The 21,368-nt window shown below is 56.7% G+C and overlaps 1 protein-coding gene across 1 annotated transcript in view; it reads left to right on the top strand.

Annotated features, from left to right (window-relative positions):
* COL13A1 (collagen type XIII alpha 1 chain) overlaps positions 1 to 21,368 on the top strand; it is a 148,394-nt gene that overhangs the window by 75,544 nt on the left and 51,482 nt on the right. Inside the window, exons 7-16 of the mRNA XM_039233270.1 lie at positions 219 to 269; positions 5,873 to 5,908; positions 6,687 to 6,713; positions 7,712 to 7,738; positions 12,522 to 12,548; positions 12,646 to 12,672; positions 13,453 to 13,479; positions 15,284 to 15,340; positions 16,405 to 16,470; positions 19,930 to 20,037. Coding sequence (XP_039089201.1) covers positions 219 to 269; positions 5,873 to 5,908; positions 6,687 to 6,713; positions 7,712 to 7,738; positions 12,522 to 12,548; positions 12,646 to 12,672; positions 13,453 to 13,479; positions 15,284 to 15,340; positions 16,405 to 16,470; positions 19,930 to 20,037 — 453 coding nt within the window. The remainder of the gene's footprint in view (positions 1 to 218; positions 270 to 5,872; positions 5,909 to 6,686; positions 6,714 to 7,711; positions 7,739 to 12,521; positions 12,549 to 12,645; positions 12,673 to 13,452; positions 13,480 to 15,283; positions 15,341 to 16,404; positions 16,471 to 19,929; positions 20,038 to 21,368) is intronic.

Genomic DNA, 21,368 nt, shown 5'->3' with positions numbered 1-21,368 from the left:
CTCCCTCCCGGATGCTCTACACACTGCTGTCTCCTCTCCTCCCACCCCCCCACCTCCCTCTGACCCCTCTGTCCTCCTGGACCCTGGCTGGGCACCCCACCCACCCTGCTCCCCTACCCCACCTGCCAGCTCCTTTCTTTCCCTCCTCCGTTGCCCACCCCTCCACCCCCGCCCCTGCTCCTGTCCCTCTTCCTCTCCTCTCTCTCTCTTTCCCACAGGGGGCCCCAGGAGACGCTGGCATGTCCATCATCGGTCCCCGTGGCCCCCCTGTAAGTGGTTTCTGCTCTTCTTCAGGGTCGGGGGGGGGGCAGTTAATAACAAGGGCTTGAGGGAGGGAGAGAAAATCCTGGCGTGCCTCTGGGCCTGGCAGCCACCGCCTATTGTGTGGTGAACCAGGCCAGGCTTGACTAAATATCCCTAAATTACAGCCCCTCAGGGGAGTTCGCAAGGGCCACCCTTTGGCCAGGTAACCAGCAGCTGGGAGGCGGCCCTACTGTGTACAGGCGGGGGAGACAGTACTCGCTCCTCCTCGGATGGGGTGCTCCAGCTTTCCATGGGGCAGACCTTGTTTCTGGAAGCTCCCGGGGGCAGATACCCAGCATCAAGATTGACTGCCCCAAGCACCCACTCCTGATCATGGCAGAGAGCCAACCCACCACTCGTCCTCAAAGGCTCCCTGCTGGGCAGACTGCTGGGTCCTGCTTCTTAGAAGCTTCTGCCCCTTAGCAGGGGCTTGGGAAAATCAGAGGCTTCTCTTCAGATATGTTTCCTTAGGGACTGAAAGTGGACGTGGGTGATGATGTGGGAAGATACTGTGGCTATGGGAAGGAGAGCCAAAACCACAGAGCTTCAGTACAATCACCAAATGTCAGTGTAAGAAGGACCTGAACTATGGTCTAACACAGCCCCCTCAGAAGGGGAAACTGAGGCCCAGAGAAGGGCCAGGATTAGAGAGCTCCAGAGGCTGGGGCAGGATTAGAACCCCAGACCCTTGGCACCCAGGGCTTCCACCACAGATCAGGTCACCATCTCCCGTCAGCCCATTTTACAGAGAAGGAAACTGAGAGTTTCATAACCCACCTGAGGTCGCTCAGCCAACGAGCGCTAGAGCATGGCGTGGGCCTGCTCGGCCTCATTCCAAAGCCAGCATTCTTGCTGTGACACCCCCTTCCATGTTTCCAGCTCTACTGTATAACAAGGATGTTTTCCTTCGGGAGAAGAAGTTCTCCCTGTGGGTGCAGCCCTGGTGGTGGGAGAGGCTTTGTGGGACATGGAGGCCTGACCAAGCCCAGCCTCCTTCTACTTTGGCCTGTGTGGGTGACCATCACCCAGACAACGGGATTCTCCCCTGATGAGTCCTCCCTGGGGACCAGGGCAGCCGCCCCAGTGCCACCCGGGAAGACACCCAGAGCTAGTGAGGGCAGAGGAGAGGGGAAGACAAAGGGGATGTTTGTCACTAAGGGGGAGAGGTTAGGTAGGCAAACCCTCTGTGGCCAAGGGTTACGGGGAGCACGTGACTCTCCGCACGGCCAGAAAGGGCTCAGAAAAAAACGGTCCTGACAAGAACCTGCCTTGCCACTCTCAGGGGCCGCCTGCCTCTTCTCTAGGAGCTTCTTCCTAAATAATCCGAGCAAAGCGGCAATCATCCAGACACTTGGGAAAGGGCTGGTTCCCATTCCAATGAGGCAAGATGCTGGAGTGGTGTGCCCCATTAAACTGAGGCAGAGGCGGGGACATTGGCTGGCCCAGCAGACCCTAGGCAGATCATCTCCCAGACTAGGAAACACACCCCATCTCAAGGGGACCTCTCTCCTCCCTGAGCCCTCCAGCTTTCCTTCGAGGTCCAAGAGAAGCCATTTGAACGCCTAGCCCTCATGTGCAAGGAGACACCCCACACTGGGTGGATGCACCTGTTGTGTTTCTTTGCTTATGCATTCCATTAATATTTGTTAGGCGCTGACTGCGGGCTGGGCGCTTGGTAGACAATGACAATCTGACCACAGCCTGCTTGCCCCTTGGCAGAGAGGCCAGCAATCCCATAGTGATTATAATACTGATGGGGTTCAGCCAGGATGGTTAGAGAGCTGTGGGGACACGGGGGAGTCACCTGCCTCGGGGTGGGGCCAGACAGAGAAGCGGGGATGACCAAACTGTGATCAAGATTGAGCAGAGGTTCCCAGGTAGTGAGGCTGGGGAGGAGCTGCCGAGGCAAGGGAACTTCTTATAAACTATCGGGTAAGGAAAGTTCATTGCATAGTGAAGCAAGGGTCAGGCAAGCCAGGGGAGCAGGAGCCCAGTTGTGAAGGACCTGGATAGGGTGTTCGGGAGTCGGGACTTCATCCCAAGGACAGTGGAGCGCGCTTGGTTTGCATTCATCAGAGGACGGACATGATCAGATGTGTGTTGTAAGAAGGCCCCCTGACCCTTCCCCTTCAGCCTGGAGCATGTTTAGAAGTAGCTGCAGGTGATGGACCAGCTGGGAGGCACTTGCAAGAACCATGGGCTGGACTGGTGATCTTTTGGAAGCCGAATTGACCAATTTCCTGATGATAAAAATGGGGATTGAGAAAGAGGGAGGAGTTCAAGATGACCCCCCATTTCTGACCTGAGTAATCAAGTAGATGATGGTGCCCTTCTTCAGAGAGGGGAGCACGCTCTGCTGAGGAGGAGGGGCCTCATGAGAACAGGATGAATTTGAGCTGTCCTTGTGATGTCCCAAGGGAGATGTTTGCCCCCCCCCCCCTTCATTGGCTGGCTCACTCAACTTACAAGAATAGGTCATGTACCCACCCTCCGAACCCTATGTTCAGTGGGCAGCACGTTGCAGCTTAAAATCAGCCATGGTGGGAGGCATATTTACACCACAGAGATTGGCAAATACTAAACAAAGTAGGACTTTCCTTTCCCACTCGCTGTCACCTCAGCCGGCGATTAAACACTGACCACACAGGATCTTGTGTGAAAGATAGTCAGCACTTACTTGGAGTGGGAGACTGGCTCCAGGCAGATACAGGACTGACCCACTTTCCGGAGTCAGACGGAAGGGAAGGGAGAGCCAACCTTCTGTCTGTCTATGTGAGTCTACCCCACACAAATTGCAGGTGGGAGTGGACATAGGGGTCCACTTCCAAGAAGCAGGGGTCCTCTTGGCTCCCTCTCTACCCTGGCCCTGAATTAAGGGAAGAGATTTTGGAGAGCAGTGCAAATAAAACTTATTTCCGTTGCCCTTATATGGAAGGACATAGTATTAATCCATAATTGATCTATGAATAAATGTATAATCCATAATTGTAATGTGATCCCAACCCCAGTGAACATTTTATGGGGTCAGGAGTCCAACAGAATAATATTCATAAAAAATAAGCTTTCATAAGGATGTCAGGAAAATTCTGAAAAACTTGAGTGCAGGAGATAGGGCAGGAAGGACTGATTGTTTCACTAGATATCAAATGCGTTGTAAAAATAGAGCAGTTAAATAAAACAGAAGAGAGGCCAGAAATAAAGCTAAACGTATCTGGGAATGTAGTCGGTGGTAAAGGTTTCATTTCACAATGAGAGAGAAAAGAATCTCCACCTCACTTGTTAGATCAAAATAAGTACCCAATGGATAAAATATTTAGATGTAAAACATGAAACCATAAAATACGAGGACAAAGCGTGAGCAAACATTTATTACATCCACACTGAGGAAAGCCCTTGGACACATGACATGAAACCCCAGAAGCCATAGGAAAAGATTGGTAAGTCTGTCGACGTAAACGTAAAACTTCCATCTGGCAGGAAATACGGCGTAAAAAAAAAGACAGATGCCAAATTGGGAGGAATATCTGTGGCACACATGACTCTCAAAGAGTCACTGTCCCTGACAAAGAGCTGTACTCAGGTCAGTGGGAAACAAACAAGCTAAGGGGAGATTGCTGGGAAGGAATTCAAACAGCCAGTTCGCAAGTGAACGACCGGCCGATAAACACTGGAACAGACGTCCGACTCCAGCCCGTAATTGAAGAGATGTAAATTAAAATTCAGTTCCAGGCCTCCCTGAGCGCCTTACCCAGCCCGGCATTTCCAGAAAGTAGAGTCCCAGGTTCCGTTTGGTCAGTGACAGCATTCTTCCCAAGATCCCTGAAATAAGCCCTGGTCAGCCCCGGATTTGGCTCCGCGTCGGGGACCTGCATCCCGCTCCCGGGACAGGCTCTGTAATTAGCAGACCGTGCGATTATCCCTACCCTGTAAACATTATCCGCAGCGGGGCTCGAAGATGTTTCTTGGAATCCTCTCCTCCTGACCTTTGTCCTCAGGCCTCTCGGCATTCAGAGCAGTTGAAAGTTTACACTGGGAGGTTCCAGAGGCCACACCACACAGTTTCCGGGTTTTCTCCTCAGGCCTATTCTTAGCATCACTTACCCTTGAGAGGAGAGAAGCCCAGGGCCCTCTGATACATGAGCGGCAGCTCCTCGCTCCCGCCCTTCGGCTGCCCGCCACAAGCCCGTCCCACCCTGTCGTACACCGCGACTCGCTCCCCACTTGACTGGTGCTCCCACCCTGATGGCAGGGTCCCCAAGCCACGCAGCCGTGTCCCCTGAGCAGAGGCCTCTGGGCACTCCTGTCTAGGGCTTCAAGGAAAACCCAATCATCCTGGAGATAGTCCAGGTTCCTGGCAGACAATTGCAGAGAAATCCGCCTCCGAATGGGGTCTGATTCCGAAACCACCACTCGGCAGGGACCATCCTCCATGGATCCAAAGGCATCCTGCATCAAAAGCACCCTTGCTTCATTCTGGGGGTCCTAGGTTCCATTCGATCCAACAAACAGCTGCCATGTCAGCCGGCTTTACGGGTATCATCGAGTGTAATCCAAAGACCCTGTGAGGTTATCCTGTTATTCCGCATCCCCAAACGAGGAAAGGGAAGCCAAGGAGGTTAAGTCACAGCCGTGGCTGGTGGAGGCAGCCCTAGAGCTCAGTCTGCCAGACTCAAAAGCCCAAGCCATCTTGGTCAAAGGCGGACTCCAAGCTGAGGACTAACCATTCAGGGAAAGCGAGTGAGCCGTGTGCCTGAGCAAAGAGTAGGGAAAGTGGGGCAGGTGGTGAGACTGAGGTCGGCCGTGAACGTCACCTGCAGAGAAGGGGCCGCCAGCCTTGACCTCCTGCTCAGCCCCCCCAGCCCCTGGGTCCACATGGCCTCATGCTTCTTGTAACCTCGGCACTTCTCTGTTGTCCTGAGTCTTGAACACAAGCCAGCGAGCTGTGACCAGCTGCTTCTAATCCCCAGCTTAAATACCTACCTGTGTTGTGCTCTGCACCTCCAGGAAAATGGGGGTGAATGGGCAGAAAGATTGGAGGACCCAGAGATTGCCCAACCAGGGAGCCCCGCCGGCCAGGGTGAGAAAAAAAGCAAGCAATCTGACCCATGTGGCCTGAAAATACACATTTCGAAGGTCAGGTTCTGGTATCTGCTGATACCCAAACCATCTTCACATAATGGCCATGTGTGATGACTGTGTCAATAAAAAGGACCCAGAAGGTCGCAGCCCAGGGGCTCGGGGTGTTGCAGGTGGTCCTCACGGTCCTGGCAGAGCCAGGCCACCTGCTTCCATGTCTGCGTTCAGAGCACGGAGGCAGTGAAGCCCCATCCCAGGAACCCCCGAGGGATGCTGGCACCTCCTTTTCCCGTCTGTCCCAAGTCCCTGAAGGAGGTTTCTCTGCTGTTCCTTTCCATCTTTGTCCATCATCCCGACTAGCCACCTCGCCGTGGGGACGATCTCCCACAGATGACCCCAGCGCAGTGGGAGGGAAACCACAGGCCCCCTGGGGGGACTCGGTTTAGGCTCCAACCCTCCTTACCCGTCCTCTCTCCTCTCCTACTCTTTCCAGGGTCAGCCGGGCACTCGAGGTTTTCCTGGATTTCCGGTAAGTAGGGAGGGCTGGGAGTAGCTGTGTCCGCAGTGACCCTTGGGCCTGGCTGGGCTAAACTTCATGTGGGGCCAGCCCTCAAGATGCTCTTGACCTTTCAGCCCTGGTCAGTAAGGACCCTCTCCTGCAGCCTCTCACGGAGAGCAACCGAGGAGAACAGCTTAGCACTTGGCTCCGAGGACAGGGAAAATCGCAGGGAGAGGAAGGCACACAGAGCAGGACAGGGACAGGCGAGTGAAGTCACAGGCTGGGTGAGCACCAGCAGGACACCGGAATGTGGAACAGATGATGCGCCTCAGGGAAGCAGCCTCCAGCCCGGCCTGGGAAGCTGGGAGATGGCCTCGGGGGTGTCCTGGGTCCCCCACCCGAGGGACCTATGATCGGTCCTAAGAGGGAGCTGGCTCTCCTTTTCCCCAGCCCCAGGCATTCTGGGAACATACATTTCCCATTCCACTCAGAGCAAAGAGGAGGTCTGTGATCTCAATGGCGACTGCCACCCATCAGGTTGTCCCTCATGCCAGGCATGGATAGGGGCCGTTTCATTCACTGTTCACAAAGACCCCTCGTGGAAGACTTTCTTATTCTCATCCCCATTTTAGGATAAGAAACTGAGGCTTAAGCTTACCCATGGTCACCTAGCAGTAAGTGGTCCAGCGGACTCTTGAACTCTAACTTGGGGTCTGGACCCCGTGCCCTTAACCGCTGCCCCGGGGCTGCCTCTTTGGCGGGAGACTAGCCATGCTGTCTTCACATTTGGCCTCTTTTCCTCTTTCAGGGTCCCATCGGGCTAGATGGCAAACCGGTGAGTGGACCCTCTCGGGGCCGTGAGCTCCAACCCCTCTGTTGATCCAGGTCACTAACCCAGGGTCCTCAGTCCTTCAGCAAGACCCTAACTCCAGATAGAATGAAAGTTCCCGGGACGGGAAATTGTCACCACTGGGAGGTGGAGAGGGGCCATTAGAATGAACTGCCCTTGACCCCAGGGGGCCTCTCCTGGGCACAAGTTCATGCACTGCCACCAAGCTGAGCTCTCAGATCCGGAGCAAGAGCCACCCCTAGAATTTGGTGACTCTGGGGTGCCCTTGGAAGGGGCTGCGGTAGAGAGTGAGGCAAGGAGGTAGCAGGGAGAGAAGAGGGGTGGAGAGCCCAAGGCACTGACTAAGTGGAGCCTGGGCACCTGTCCCATCCCTGTTGAGCGCCCCCCATACCCATGTCCACAAGGAGTCCATGCCCCACCCGTAGCTCCTTTCTCTGTCCATTTCAATCCTTTCAATGTGGGCCCCAGACCAAAATGTTCATGGTGGGGTGGAAGAGACCCCTTCCCACTCCTGTGAAAGAGTGAGTTGGAGGAGAGCTCAGCTCTCGGATGCCCCCAGAGATGACAAGGGAAGGCAGCGAGTGCCCCACACACTCCCCTCGCCCCCAAGCAGCTGGTGTCCTCCACATGAGGGCCTGGCCACCCGCCTGGTCAGTCCCCCACTGCAGGCCAGAGCTGAGTACCACAAAAGGTCTGGTGGCCGTCTGCATTCATCCCCCAGAACTGGCATCCCCCTAAAGCTTCCCTGGGTGCGTGCATGGGGCAGGGTCCTTGAGGGGCTAAGTAAAACCCAGCAGAGGGTGGCAGGCACACAGCCACGCCTGAGCCAGTGGGCCCAGGGCGGGGTGCAAGAGCGAGGGAGCAAGAGCACAGTGAGGAGGAAAGACACAAATGAGCCGTGGGTGATGGAGGCAGCAGCCACGCGGGGCAGGCTGGGCTTCCGGGGTGCAATGTACCTGGCACTCATGCTCTTTTCCTTCCAGGGCCACCCCGGACCTAAAGGGGAGATGGTAAGACCCTCAGCTTTCCTGCCTTCCCTCGAGGGGTGGGGGGTCGGCCCGGGCCTCATGGGCCACAGCCAAGTGCCACCAGGCAGAGGGGGCCCACAGGGACAGGCAGGCGCCTCCCCAGCTGTATGTGCATCCCCTAGGTCCCCACATCATCGCAGGGAGGCGAGCCAGGCAGGGGGCTTCTCCACCTAAAAATGAGGAAAGGGAGGTCCAGTGAGAGTCGAAGGTTGCCGGTGCCCCACAGAGGCAGAGGTGGCTGCCGCTGGCCTTTGCCTCAGGGCTCAGCTTACAGTCACTCATGTGGGCACTCACACGGGCAGGGAGCCCATCTAGCACTTCCTCTGCAACCCGATTTCCTAGGGGCCGCTCTGCCCTGGACGCCGGGCACTCCTGCCCCAGCCGGGCACAAAGCAGACTTGAAGAAGCAGGCTGTTACCTGCACCTTCTTTGAGGTCCCTGCCACCTTCTACAGAGCCTTTTAAAGGAATTTCCTGTTTCTACAGTCTCCTCTCCGGAGGCCACTCCTTCCAGAAGGGAAAGGCCTCCCCTGGTCAGGGGCCGGCCCACTCCAGGGGAGGGGGCAGTTTGCAGCAGAACTAATGAGCCATTAAGAGCAGACGGGCCGGCCCTGGGCTGCAATGCTCTCCAGCCCACAGGGATGGTCACCTCTACTTTGCGAGCCACAGCCTCCTGGGACTAGCCGGACCGTTCAGGTTCCCCACCCCCCTGTCCAGCGGGGCTCTGGTGCGGGTCTTGCTCCACGCGATGACGTGAGGACACTCTCCACTCACAACTGGGACGCGCCCAGGACATGGGAATCCAGAACCCTGGCTGCCGGAAGAAGTGGGTAGCTTTGTGGATGGGTAGGGAAACCTGGCCTTTGCCCCAGCGCCTCCTACATTGCATAGGACCCTTGAAAACCCAGCTCCCTCTGGGCTTCAGCCTGTCCAGTGGACTCAGACCCAGCTAATGTTAATTGACGGTTTTCTATGTGGTGGGCATGGGGCTAAGTGCTGTGTGTGTGTATTATTTCATTTATCCTCAGCATAACCCTGTTAATAGCTCCGTGACAGCTGTGGAAGCTGAAGCTCAGATAGCCTAAGTAACTTGCCTTAGGAGCATCCCACAGCCAGGGAGCATCCAAAAGAGGATCGAAACCCAATTCTCTAATTCCTTCCCTCCACATTTTATTGTCTTTCTCTCTCCTTAGTCCCCTCTCTCCTTCCCAATTTCTCCGCCTCCTACCTTCCTTTAACACATTTTTATTGAGTGTCTACACTATCTGGGCTCTGTGCCAGGTGCCAGGGGTATAGACAGGAGTAAGAAAGACACTGTGCTTGCCATCCTGTAGCTCACAGTCTAGCAGGGGAGCATACGTTTAAATAATCACTCATATAACTCACAAGTTGCCTTGGCAATCAGTGCTATAAAAAGGCAGTGCTGGTGACTCTGAGAAAAACTTACATGTCACAACATCTCACTTGGGCCGAGGTTCGTTGAGACCTTCTGAGAAAGACTTGAACGGGGCCCTGAGGGATGACAGGTTAACTAAGAGGGAAAGGAATGGGAAGGAGGCCCTGGGATGTGTGAGAACAGCATGTGCAAAGGCCCTGAGGGAGACAAGTCCTTAAAATAGGCACAGGACTGAAAAAGGACAGCGAGGCCCCGGAGGCTGTGGGTGGAAGAGCTGGCATTGGAATCCAGGTGCCCACCCAGGGCACTGTCCCTACTGTCCTGTCCCTACTGCCACTTCCCATGCAGGTTCATTTCTTGTTGTCCCCTCCCGCCTCCCCATTCCAAGCATGCCGTGCACGTGCAGGAAGCCACGGATTCCAAGGCAGGAATACACTTCCAGGCTGCCATCGTTCTACAGACAGAGGGGCTCAGATGCCAGGAGTTCGGGGTGCTTGTTCCCGCAGCCCTCTCTCCCTGCCACCTTCTTCCCCTTCCTACTGGCCTGACGCCACCATCACATAGCCCTTGGCAATCCAGAAGTCATAATGATGGTCAGCTAGGTGCTATTCTGTAATCCTCATAAAAGCTTATTATCCCCACTCTGCAGAAGGGAAGATCGAGGCACAGAGCGGTTGAGTATATCGCCCAAGGCCACTCAGCTTCTAATAACAGAGCTAGGATTGAGACCCATGTGGTGGAATCATACCCGTCCACCACACCACCTTTCTGCTGCCAGGGCCTTTGGTCTCGAAGGAAAGGAACCCTTCCGTGGGGCTCTTCTGCCGTCTCTCGGCTCCACCCCCACTTAACCACCATGAGTCTCCCTTGTCTGTTTGGGGGTCAGAAGTAACATGGGGGGAGGGGGAAAGGTGAGGCGGCCCCATCGCCCGTGAGCCCACATCAGTGCAGCCCTGCCTGCCTCTTCGGCATCCGTCAAAATCTGACAGACCACAGAACCATTAGGCTTCTGTTTGCCTTGGCACAGGGACCCGAGTTATTAATTCTACACACTGTCTAGTGTGATTATCGTGGCCTGCGTATCATCTGTCTGCCTCCCGCGCACCTCCTTCCCCACGGCTTTCCCTCTGCTAGGTATCCAGTACGGGGGGTTGGGGCTCACTCGTGTGCTTAGCCTGTGTCTTCGCCTCAAAAGGGGATCACCCCTGCCCCGGCTGCCCTGCCGTAGCCCTGAGAACCTACTGTAAGGTGTAGACAGGATCAGGGATCCTACAGGCGCCAAAAAGGAGAGCCGGGACTCTGAATTCACACCTTGCCCCACTCCTCAGGATGACCATAAGGGTGGGAGGAGCTCATTCACTCCAAGTGCTCACAACAGTGCCTTGGAGTGCCTGGGTGGCTCAGTCGGTTAACCATCTGACTTCGGCTCAGGTCATGATCTCACGGTTCGTGGGTTCGAGCCCCACATCGGGCTCTGTGCTGACAGCTCAGAGCCTAGAGCCTGTTTCAGATTCTGTTTCTCCCTCTCTCTCTCGGACCTTCCTCTGCTCATGCTGTCTCTCTCTCAGAAAGAAATAAAACATTAAAAACAAAAACAAAACAAAACAAAAAAACAGTGCCTGGCACATGGGAGGCATGGCCAGAGCCTTTAGCTCGGCACTCATGACCTGTCTTAAAGGGCCTGCTGCTCTTCAGCTAGACTTAATTGGTGCCGTCTGTTGTTGGACCTTGAAATAATTTAAGAGAAACTTGAAAGCCTGATTTGTGTTGTATTCTCCTTGCTCTTAACTGCTAGCAGTTCATTGAGATAAAACCATGTGGCATCAACACAATACCTCCGGGACACTGTTGTCCCACGGGCCACCATCTGGGACATCTGGACTGGATGCTCCAAGTCTCTGCAGTCCCAAACCTTTGTGTTGCTTTCCTCGGTGCCTGGCCCTCCCCTTCTCATCATAGGCCTGTCTGTTGTGAGAGGAAGGGCCCGGTCCCCTGTAGTCGCTTCCCAGCCGGATGCATCACATTTTGCTGGCCTCGTACTGAATGCTTGGTCAACCGCGTGGGCTGGGTGCCACGTGGATTGTCCCAAAGTCCACTTGTCCCCTCCCATGAACCTCCTGGGAATCTCACAGCTTGGTCCAGTGGACAAGTCAGGGGCCAGAGATGCTCTTCTCCCACACATGGCCCCATCCACAAGGACCCTGAGTTCTTTATGTCCCAAAGAGACTGGCCCAGCAGATGGATCCTCACAGGCCCTCAGGATGGTGGCTGGCAGGGACCTCAGGGCCCCAGGGCCTGGGAAACTCCTGTGGCTCTAGCCAAGTCTAGAAGCCCCGCCTCCTGAACCCCAGCCCAGTGCAGAGAGTGGGGCGGAGTGGAAACAGCTGGACCTTTGCAGTCAGCAAACCTGGCTCTCGACCCAGGGCCCCCACTCACTGAGCCGCAGGACCTTGTCTCCATCACCTCATCTGGGGGGTGGAGCTGACATGAGCTCCTTCTTTGTGGCCGGTGTGGGTGTGAGCGCAGCGCTACCAAGAGCCTGCCTCAGAATGAGTCCCCAAAGCGTGCCATGCTCGCCCTCCCCTGTGACCTCCACACCGGTCATGCGGGCTCCTCAGCACCAGCCTCAGGTCGGCTTCTGACACAACCAGCTGAACCCAGGCCCCCCTCAAAGAACCAGGGTCCACCCTGAACCCGGGCCTCTTTCTCGGCCATGCACACTTGACAAGACACCCCGGAAGGAGCCCCAAGGCCTTTTACGTTCCTCCGAGGGGACTGAACACAGCTCAAGTCGCCAACACCCCACTTCCTCTCTGTCACCGAAGGCTTCTCCAGAGCCCCGGTGTCTGTAGTGCCGCCCCAGCCCCCACACGTACCCTGAAGCCCTTCTGGCTCAGTGGGCTTCAGGCTGAGGCAGTGGTGCGTGGAAGATGGAATGTGCCAGTGTCTCCTAGATGCTTTCCACCTCTACTCTTTGGCTCCATGAGAAGATGGACATGCACGGGGCCGGGCAACCCACCATAGCAGAGCACACGCGATGTGCAGAAACAGCCTCCTGCACAGCTGGCCCGTGAGATGGTGCTGGGGAATGAATGCAGGATGGCATCTGTTCATCATGGCCACACGCAGGGGACGAAGCACCCTAGCCACACCCGCTGAGGGACAAAGAAGCCAGTGTGCAAACCATACTGCCTAGAACATCTTGGGCACAGGAAGGCCAAGCCGTGGGTGGAGCCTGGCCTTCAGGGCTCTGCCTCCCAAAACCCACCCATGAGCCCTGGCTCCTAGCTCCATCCCCACCCGGGCCTGCATCCCTGATCCTGCCCGCCCTCTGGGCATCCAGTGACCTGTGTGTGTTTCCTCCTCACAGGGCCTGACCGGTCCCCGAGGACAGCCGGTTAGTACCTGACCCCGAAGGCCCCATTGGGAGGAGGCTTTGGGCCCCTGAGGCCTCAACTCCGATTTCTAACTCTGTCATTTCCATCTCTTCCTAGGGACCTCAAGGACAAAAAGGAGAAAAGGTAAGCCTGATGGAGGTTTTCTAGAACTTTCATCTCAGGAAACAGCCCCCCTATGGTAAAAAGCAGTCCAGAGCAGCTATTTTCAAATGTTAGTATTTATCAGCAGAACCGGGGCATCCCAGTGGTGCTGCGGTGTGTGAGAGAGAAGAAGGAGGCTGCCGTGGGAGTTGTTTCCTCTATGGGAAGGGTGGCCTGGACCCCCGCCTTCTTCACACTCCCCTGCCCTCCCGCCCGCCACCCCCAGCTGCTTCCCCATACGCCGCTGTGAGCTCTAGGATTCTGAGGTGTCAGTTTGCGGACCACTGGCTGGGCTCCCTTCCTGGCTCCCTACATTCTCCATCTCCTAAATTTCTGATGGAGACCCTGCTGGGCTCGCCTCGGGCAAATGGCACAGGGACCTGGTACCCCCTCTTCAGAGAAGGCGTCTCCAAGTCCCCATTGCCCCCAGGCCTCTCGGCGTCTGCAGTTCCCATCCACATGCTCCTGCTCAGGGCCACTGGGTGCACCCACTCAGAGCATCAACCTTTCTGGAAGATACCTACAGCGAGGCATGGAGCATAATTCCTGACGGTGGTCATGGCACGTGGGGATATGATGGCACAACCCTGCCCGGGGTCCATGGGGCCAGCCAGGGGTGAGGGAGTGAGTTCGTCCAGGACCAGAGCAGGGCCAGAGGGCCATGAGTATGTGTGTGGTAGGTTCACAAGTCCTGGGGGAGCCCCTGGGAGCACGGTTCACCCCAGAAGCACCTAACGCTGTACTCTGCCCTCCTTTCCCCAGGGTCAGTGTGGAGAGTACCCACATCGGGTAAGTGAACCCCTAAAACTGATCCTCCCTGAGACACAGCACCACCCCTCTCAGCCTCACCTCCCTGGGGCCCCCACAGAGGTTGGTGAAAACTCAGCAGCCAGAGCGGTGGCCATTGGGGTGGCCGTGGGGGTGGCCGGCCCTAGGAGTGCGCCCGGGGGTCAGCAGTGTGTTGGTGCCGAGCTGGTCTCCAGCGCCCGTGTTCTCCCACCCGGACACGTTGTTGTATGTTTGTCCCGTTGCTGGCGGGCCTGCCAGCCTTCTGGCACATTTGTGTCTGGAGCTCCGGGTGTCCAGCCCTGCGTCTCCTCTGCCTCTCGCCTTCTCCATGAGGCTGTGCGGCTCGTACGTGCGTGCGTGTGTGTGTGTGTCTGAGTGTGCATGCCTGGCAGCCTGCCCGGGCTGAATCAGAGGGACTTTTGGGTTACTCATTGTTTCAGATGACCCACGCCTCCATGGTGGGAGACAACTGGGAGCAGGCTGCCTCAGTTCAAGGATAAACCCTCTGCTTTGCCCCCTTAGGAATAGAGGAGGCTCTCTCCAAGCAGGGTGGGGATTTCTGGGCTGGGATAGTCTCCCAATCACCCCCCACCCCCAGCTCCTTCTTTTTCCTTGCTCTGCTCCTGAATATGGAGCCCAAAGCCTGCTGCGGTCCTATTAGGAAGCTTCGAATGTGTGCACCGATAGCAAGGGCTCGGTCATTCCTGGGACAGGGAATTCCCTGCACAGGGAATGTGCGCCCTCCAGCGAGAGCCCCAGTGAGCCGGGACCAGAAAAAGGCCACTCCCAGACCCCGGCAGTAAGAGTAGGGAGGACTAGCATCTTTAGGTGCCCATCCCTGTGCCCTGGGCCTCACTGTGCCCAGAAACACACACACGGTGTGGCTTCCCCGGCTGCCCAGCCCCATGGGGGGTAGGGACTGAGGGAGTGGACAAGTATGAGTTGGGCTCCGAGTCAGTCTGGCTCCAGAAGGCCCCTGGAAGGGCCTTGCTAGCTGTGTGCAGCCACCCAGACTCTGACCCTGGGGTTCCTGGGCCTGGGAGAGGCTGCAGGGGGTCCTCACCATGGGCTGGTGGGCCGGGCCTGGGCAGGGGGCGTGGGTGGGTAGCCGCACAGCCGGAACTAGCCCGTCCGTGGCATGTGCTCCAGGGACACAGGGGCCCTGGTGTTCGGCCAGTCTGATCCTGCTACAATAATAGAAGGTCAGCTGTGTTTATTTGAAACGATGGGCTCACAGGATTGTTATGTTAGCTGAAAGAAAGATAGCACAGCACCGAAGACAGCACGGCAGCAGACACTTTGGCAATGTGTCCTTAGTGGAAGGGTGGGGGTGGAGGTGGGGGAGGGTTCTCTGCCCCCCAACCGGAGACAAGAAGAGGGAGAGCGCGGTAATAGAAAGCTCCAGAAGCACCTTGGCCATGGGGTGCAGCAGACCGACTATGGCGAGGCAGGGAGATGAGCGGATGTGGGGGCTCAGCTGATGGACAGGGAAAGGCAGCTGCCCCTCCCCCTACCCCCGTTTATCTGGAAATGGGCAGGAAAGCAGAGGGCATCTAGGGAGAGTGCTCTGGTTCTCCCAAGGGTCTGCAGGCACTGTGGGGGTGGTGGGCCTCCAGGCCCACAAGATAACGGGAGCCCCTGGCTGGTTGCTGCCTGCCGCATCCCAGGGAGGGCAGGAGAGGAGGGTTGGGAGGGGAGGGGTGGAGTGCGCTGGGGCAGGGAGCGGGGCCCCTGGTGTGTGTGGGCTCTGGCACTCATGCCACCATCGCCCTGTCTCTACCACCTCGGTCCCCTCCCACACCAGGAGCACCCGGGCAGTACTTTTTCGTCTCTGCGCTCCAACCAGATCATTACCCTGAAGGTTTGTGGATTCTGGAAGGTCTCTGGGTCCCTCTCTGCTGAGAGGCTCCCTGGACGCAGAGCCCAACATTGCACGTCCCCAGGCCCCACTGTGGGAGACGGCTGGGCTCCCGGGGCGGCCATGTCCCCACAGGCAGTGGTGACCTAGAAAGGCCACTGTTGGGCTCCCCGTTCCCAGCCCAGGCAGCCCCCACTTAACACTCATCCCAGGGGCCTTGTGTGAGTTAACATGCCTTCAGAAATAAATCGATTACAGGGCATCTTTGTTGTCGCATGAGCTTCCTGAAGCCACGGGGTGCCCAGCTTCGATTGGTAGGGAAACGGAAAGCAACGCGAATTTCCAGAAATGAACATCACATTAGATAATGTGATTGGGAGTTGCCTCCTCCAAAAAGTGGTTGAACATGCTGGAGGCATCTTTGCCCAGCCTTTCTCTTCCAAACCCACTGGCCCCCGGGAGGAGACCTCAGGAGCACTTAGCCTGTGCCCACACCGGCCACACCCTCGGCCGGCTCAGCCCCCTGGGAGCCCGGCTTGGCACGGCCCTTGACCATCCTCCCCAGATTTGCTGACACCAGCCCTTCCCGATCGAGCCAGAGGTTGCCACGCGCTAGCCTGGCTGCGAGTACCGATTTAGCCGGTCCCGTGGCTCCCTACCAGAGCCTCTGCGTGTGCTCCCCCTGACCAGGCAGCCCCGGCCACCACCGGGTACAGGAAGGGGCATCAGTGCAATGGTGGGCTGTGCATCAGGAAGCCTCTGCAGCCCAGCCTAGGAGGCCCACTCTCCCAGTCGGGGGGTGCTGCTGGCCAAAGCCCCTGATGGCCGCCACCCTTCGGGGGTGGTGTGCCGTCCAAGGGCAGGCTCAGCGCTGCACCCCAGGAGCCACAGAGGGCCCCGTCCACACCTCCCCTCCCTGTGCCTCATGCTGGCTAATCACTCTTCTCTCTTCCTCTCCTCCCCTCCCACTTGGCTACCCTGCCTTCCTGGCGACATTCGGCATCCTTCTGAACATCTGCGATCTCTGGCCTTTGCCCTCTGGCCTTCCAACTCACCTCTCTCTTCAGCTGCTGCCTCTCCTCAATTCAGTGCGACTGGCTCCACCCCCAGTCATAAAGAGGCGGACCTTTCAGGTAGACACCTTCCCTTTGTCCAGACCACCCATGGCGTCCCCCCTGGGGCTTGGCAGTTTCCGGGGCCCAAACGGGCCACTGGGGACGATAGACAAAGCCAGAACCTCACTCCACTTCAGTCAAATTCAGTCAGACAAAGGTGGACCCCTCAATGTCATGGCTGTGGAAATACAGAACACCCAAGCTCAGGAGCCCGGTCCACACCTGTCACACACCACCGCTCCTACTAACAGTCACCAGTGCCAGCCACCCCTGGGCGCCATCCACTGGGCTGTGCGCCTTACAGATGCAATTTCATTTACTTCCTGCAGTGGTTTTGTGACTTAGGCACGATCGTCCCTGTTTCACAGATGAGGAAAGTCAAGGTTCCGAGATAGGAAGTCAGCTGCCCAAGGTCACACACCCAGTCAATTACAGAGTGCCCAGCTCCTCTGACTCTTACTAGCTGTGGGATTTGGGGCAAATTACTTAACCTTTCTGGCACTTTTTCAGTGCTATTATTAAATTGAGGCTCTGAGAAGTCAATTTGTGGCCAAGGTCACACAAACAGAAAGGGCAAAATGGGAGCCTGGTAGCCCGGTCTTCAGACCCCACAGTCATGGCTCGCTCAGCTGGACCTACCGCCTTTATATTTAGAAATGGGTCGCCTAGCACGTGATCGCTTGAAACCTGAGTTTGAGGAGTGAGGGAATGTGGAGGGGGAATGTGGCCCACAACCAACAGGTGTAATCACTGTGAGCAACTGCTTCCTTCTTCCTGCCCTGTGAATCCAAGGAGGCTGGGATAGGACCAGGTGACAAAGAGCAGAAAACAAGAGACCACAGAGCCAGAGACCCAGGCGGGGGCATCACAGTTTGATTCTAGGTGAGGCAGCTGGCGCCCCTAGCCTTCTTCACGCTGGGCGGGCACTACCCCCATGGCCGCGGGGATGCTGGAAGTGGCAGCGCTCTGAGATGCTCCCTGACAGCCTCGCGGCGGGGCCTGGAGCCACCATCTGGCCATTTCCAGGAGCCAGGAGCCCAGAGGCCAGCATGTTCAGGCACCTGACCGCACGAGGCGGAAAAATCACTCCAGTTAACAACAAAAAATACAGAGGGACGCGTGATGCTTGTGCTACCCGAGCCCACGTATCCCATTTCAGCAGCCAAATCCTCGAGAGCCTTCACGTGCTCCCAGGGAGTACTCCAAGCGTGGCTCTTCGGGGTGTCTAGTGGCAGCTCAGAGAAGCGCCAAGCCACCCCTCTGTCACTGCCTCCCACCATGTCAGACCCCATTCCAGAAAGCTGTTTGCTGTCAGCACGGCTGTTCGCCCCAACCCCCAGCAGCCACCTCCTGGCCTTCGCTGCGTTTGCGGCTTTGGGCCGAGCCCTCCCTGGGCTCCAGGCACCACTGTAAGAATGCCACACGGATTAGCTAGTGTAATGTCACACCAGCCACTTGCCAGTGAGGGTGCCGTCATCGTCATCCCCATCTTCCAGATGAAGACATTGAGAGGGGCCTGGGATTCTATCCAGGCCACTGCATGTTATAGCCTCCCTTTTCAAGAACAGGGCACGGGTGAGCCAGAACTTTCTGTGCTGCCCTGCCCTGGTTTCCGGAGTAGGGAGGGAAAAATAGGGGCCCTTCCTCTGCCTGCTGCAGGTTTTGCCTTGAGAATAAGATTATTATGCTGTCGGCCCTCATGGGACATAAATGGCCTTGTCCATTTCCTATCAATAAACCAGTATTGATTTTACAGGCTCTGTAAGATGCTTAGGCACTGGGTCTAACATTTGCTGACAGAGGACACTATATGAAATACAATGTACTTAGCACATGGTGTTGGGGGTCACTTCCAAAGTGCAGAAAGTTGGACAGTGAGCCGTTTTATTCTGGGGTCCTATTCGGAATGAATGAGAATAGCCTGGAGTTCCAAGTGTGGGTCCTGACTCCCCACTGAGTTCTCCACGTGGCCTTGGTCAGGGAGCTCAACTTCTCCGAGCCCGTTTTCTCTTCTGTGAAATGGGACCCATTCCTGTTCCTGCCTCCACCACGATGGACACTCCGTGCCTTCCAACAGCTTCTCAGAGCAGGCAGCAGGACGGAGTCCAGGCCCCAGCAGGGCCATCAGTGCCAGCACGTCCCCACCAAGGAGGGTTGAAGCAGGTTCTCCTTCTGAAGTTGGGCACCCCTGCTCACACTCATCATCTCCTCCTGTGGGGCTGCCGTGGGCACCCTCAGCTCCCTGTTCACACGGGGAGTAGAAGTGTCACAGAGGATTGCCGGGAGCACACTGAGGCCACACCCCCAGCTGCTTGTGTCCCCCTGCATCCCAGCCTGGAGCTCTTACACGCCTGCTGGGCTGTCTGCGGGGTTGGGCTCCCTCTCACAGAGCTAAGCCCAGATGATTCCCGGGGAGGTCACTTAGAAAATAACATAACAGCGTCAGCCTAGGTCTAGGATGACTCGACTTGGTCCCCAGCCCCATGAGCTGGGTCACATGGGCCAGACTCTCCCCTCCTCCTGAGGGGACACGATGCCACCCCTAGCCCCCTGGGCCCTCGACCCATCCTGGGCACAGGGACAATGGGTGCCAAAGGCCATGCTCAGAGCAGCTGACTGAGGAGTGGGGGTGGGGCAAAAGAATACTGAGACCCATACAGGCATAAAGCACTTGACAGTTTCAAAACTCAATCAAGTTCAGGGTTGCCCACTCAACTGCCCTGTGAAGCCAGGTGCAGATCATGTAGGTGACAGAAGCAGTCATGCAGAAAGCATGGGGGAGGGGGAACCCAGGTCCCCCAGACCCCAGGCTCAGTCGGCGATCACCCTCCGGAATGCAGGCCCCGAGGGCCAGGCCTCCCACTGTGTCATCAAGAAGCTCCCAGTCCAAATGTCTTACATAAAACCCCTTGCCCGGTTGTTTAGTGAGCCAGACCAGCCTCTGCGGCCTCCTCCCTAAGGCCCTCCTGGGACAGTCTGGGTCAGGTAATCAGACAGCAAAATGCTGTGGCAGGAGACAGGAGCATGAACCTACTGTCTCCTTCGCTGCTCGGCAGCCCCAGTGTAGAGAGAGGGTGTGATGGGCCACACGGAGGGAGGGGCCGAGCCTGGCCAGGCTGAGGACCACCTGGGCTGGACGCCGGCCACCCGACCAGGCCGGAAATGTGCTCAAGGTCAGGCGGGGTCCCCTCGCTCGCTCCTCTGCCTCTGGTCCTGGCAGGGCTCCCATGCTAGGGCCAGCTGCTAGGGCAGCAGACCCTCTCTGGACCTCTCCTCTTGGGGGCTGAGTGTCTTGGCCGTCTCCTTGCTGCCACTGGTCCCTGCATGCAGTCACCACCACGGCATCATTACCGTCACGCCACACCACCTCCCCACCAGAGCCCATGATAGGGCCCTCACTGGGTGCATGGCACTGGGGTGGGAACCGTTCCCCAGCCCTGGGGATCTCCCTCTAACTCTCATTTCCACCAATCTCAGGGTGAACAGGGCCAGGCCGGTATCCAAGGCCCTCCAGGGCCACCAGGGCCCCCTGGACCGAGCGGACCTCTGGGGCACCCGGGACTCCCAGGGCCTATGGGGCCGCCCGTAAGTATCCCCTTCCTCTCCCTACCACCTCCTCTCCCAAGATTTGTTCCAAGAATTCTCTGAAATCATCTGCATTTTACATAGCCAAGAAGAATCTGTGTCCCCCCTAACAGGTAGAAACTCCTTGGCAGGGCCATTGGACGTAGGTGGGCCATGCAAGAAGCCACCCATCCCTACCCAACTCACCTGTTGCCCAACCCAGCTCCGGGGCCAGGCCTCCGTTCCAGTCATTGCCTTCCAGGGAGGAGATCACCAAAGGCCCTGCCCCTTTCCTGAACTCGGTAGAGAAGAGCTTGGAAAGAAAGCTCCCAGGGCCACCTTTGATGGCTCTCCCCCGACCCCTGGGCTTAGAAAAGCCTGAGTTGGGGGCAGTGTGTTCTGAAGAAGGTAGCTGAGGGCCATCTGACCACCCAGCACCCTAACGAATATGCCTTTGCTGCTGTATGTGGGGTGTTCACCCCTGAGCCTCCTTCCAGTCCATCTGGATGTCTGGTAAGGATTGGACCACTGCCGTAGCCAAGGGAGGTTGACGGGCGCCCCCCTCCAGACAAGACCGCTCTCAGGCAGCAGGTCAAGCCCGGTGCTCACTGTGACACCAAGGTTCCCAAGCTTGGTCAAGTCTCCGCTCTCCTGACCTATTTAACACAACAGAGCACGAGGGCAGAATGACTCAGAATAACTCAGAGCGCCTGTGCCGAATAACCTGGACTTCTTGGCAGAAAAGGGGTTCTCACAGTCTTAGAGGTAAGCCTAAGGTCATATGTTCCTGAAGGGACAGGGTTAAGGACAACATCTGTGTAATGTTTTTTTCACATGATTGAAAAAAAAAATCCCTATCTTTCTCATGACAAGAGCATCGTACGTTCATTGCGAAAACTTTGGAACATGGACAAAGCTAAAAAGTGTCTGTTGTGCTATATGCAGAGTTCACCATTATTCACATTTCGGAGGGTCCTTCCATTTTTCTCCTTAGACGTATTCTGCACATACACATTTTCCAGGTTGGATAGGCTCTGAATAATATAATGATTTGTGTCCTGTTATGTTTTTCACGTAACATCATAAACCTCTCCCTTTCCTACGGCAGGAGTCTCCTGCGATATGGATTTTAGGGCTGTTGCTGGGCCTATTTACAAAGAGTTAATGAGTTCCCTTCTGTAATGTGTATCCTTGAACATAAATGTCTGTGTGCATCTCTGACTTTTTGCTGCAACATACTCCCAGAGGCGGGGAATCGCTAGGTCGGCGATTTCCCTGCCAAACAGTCCTCGATGATGACAGCTACTCTCCAGGTCACTTGGCCACCTGCCTGGGCCTCTCAGCCACTCTTG

The sequence above is a fragment of the Hyaena hyaena genome, unplaced genomic scaffold (genome assembly GCF_003009895.1).
Source record: "Hyaena hyaena isolate Hyena2069 unplaced genomic scaffold, ASM300989v1 scaffold_73, whole genome shotgun sequence".
NCBI lineage: Eukaryota > Metazoa > Chordata > Mammalia > Carnivora > Hyaenidae > Hyaena > Hyaena hyaena.
This window is presented reverse-complemented; position numbering and strand designations above follow the sequence as displayed.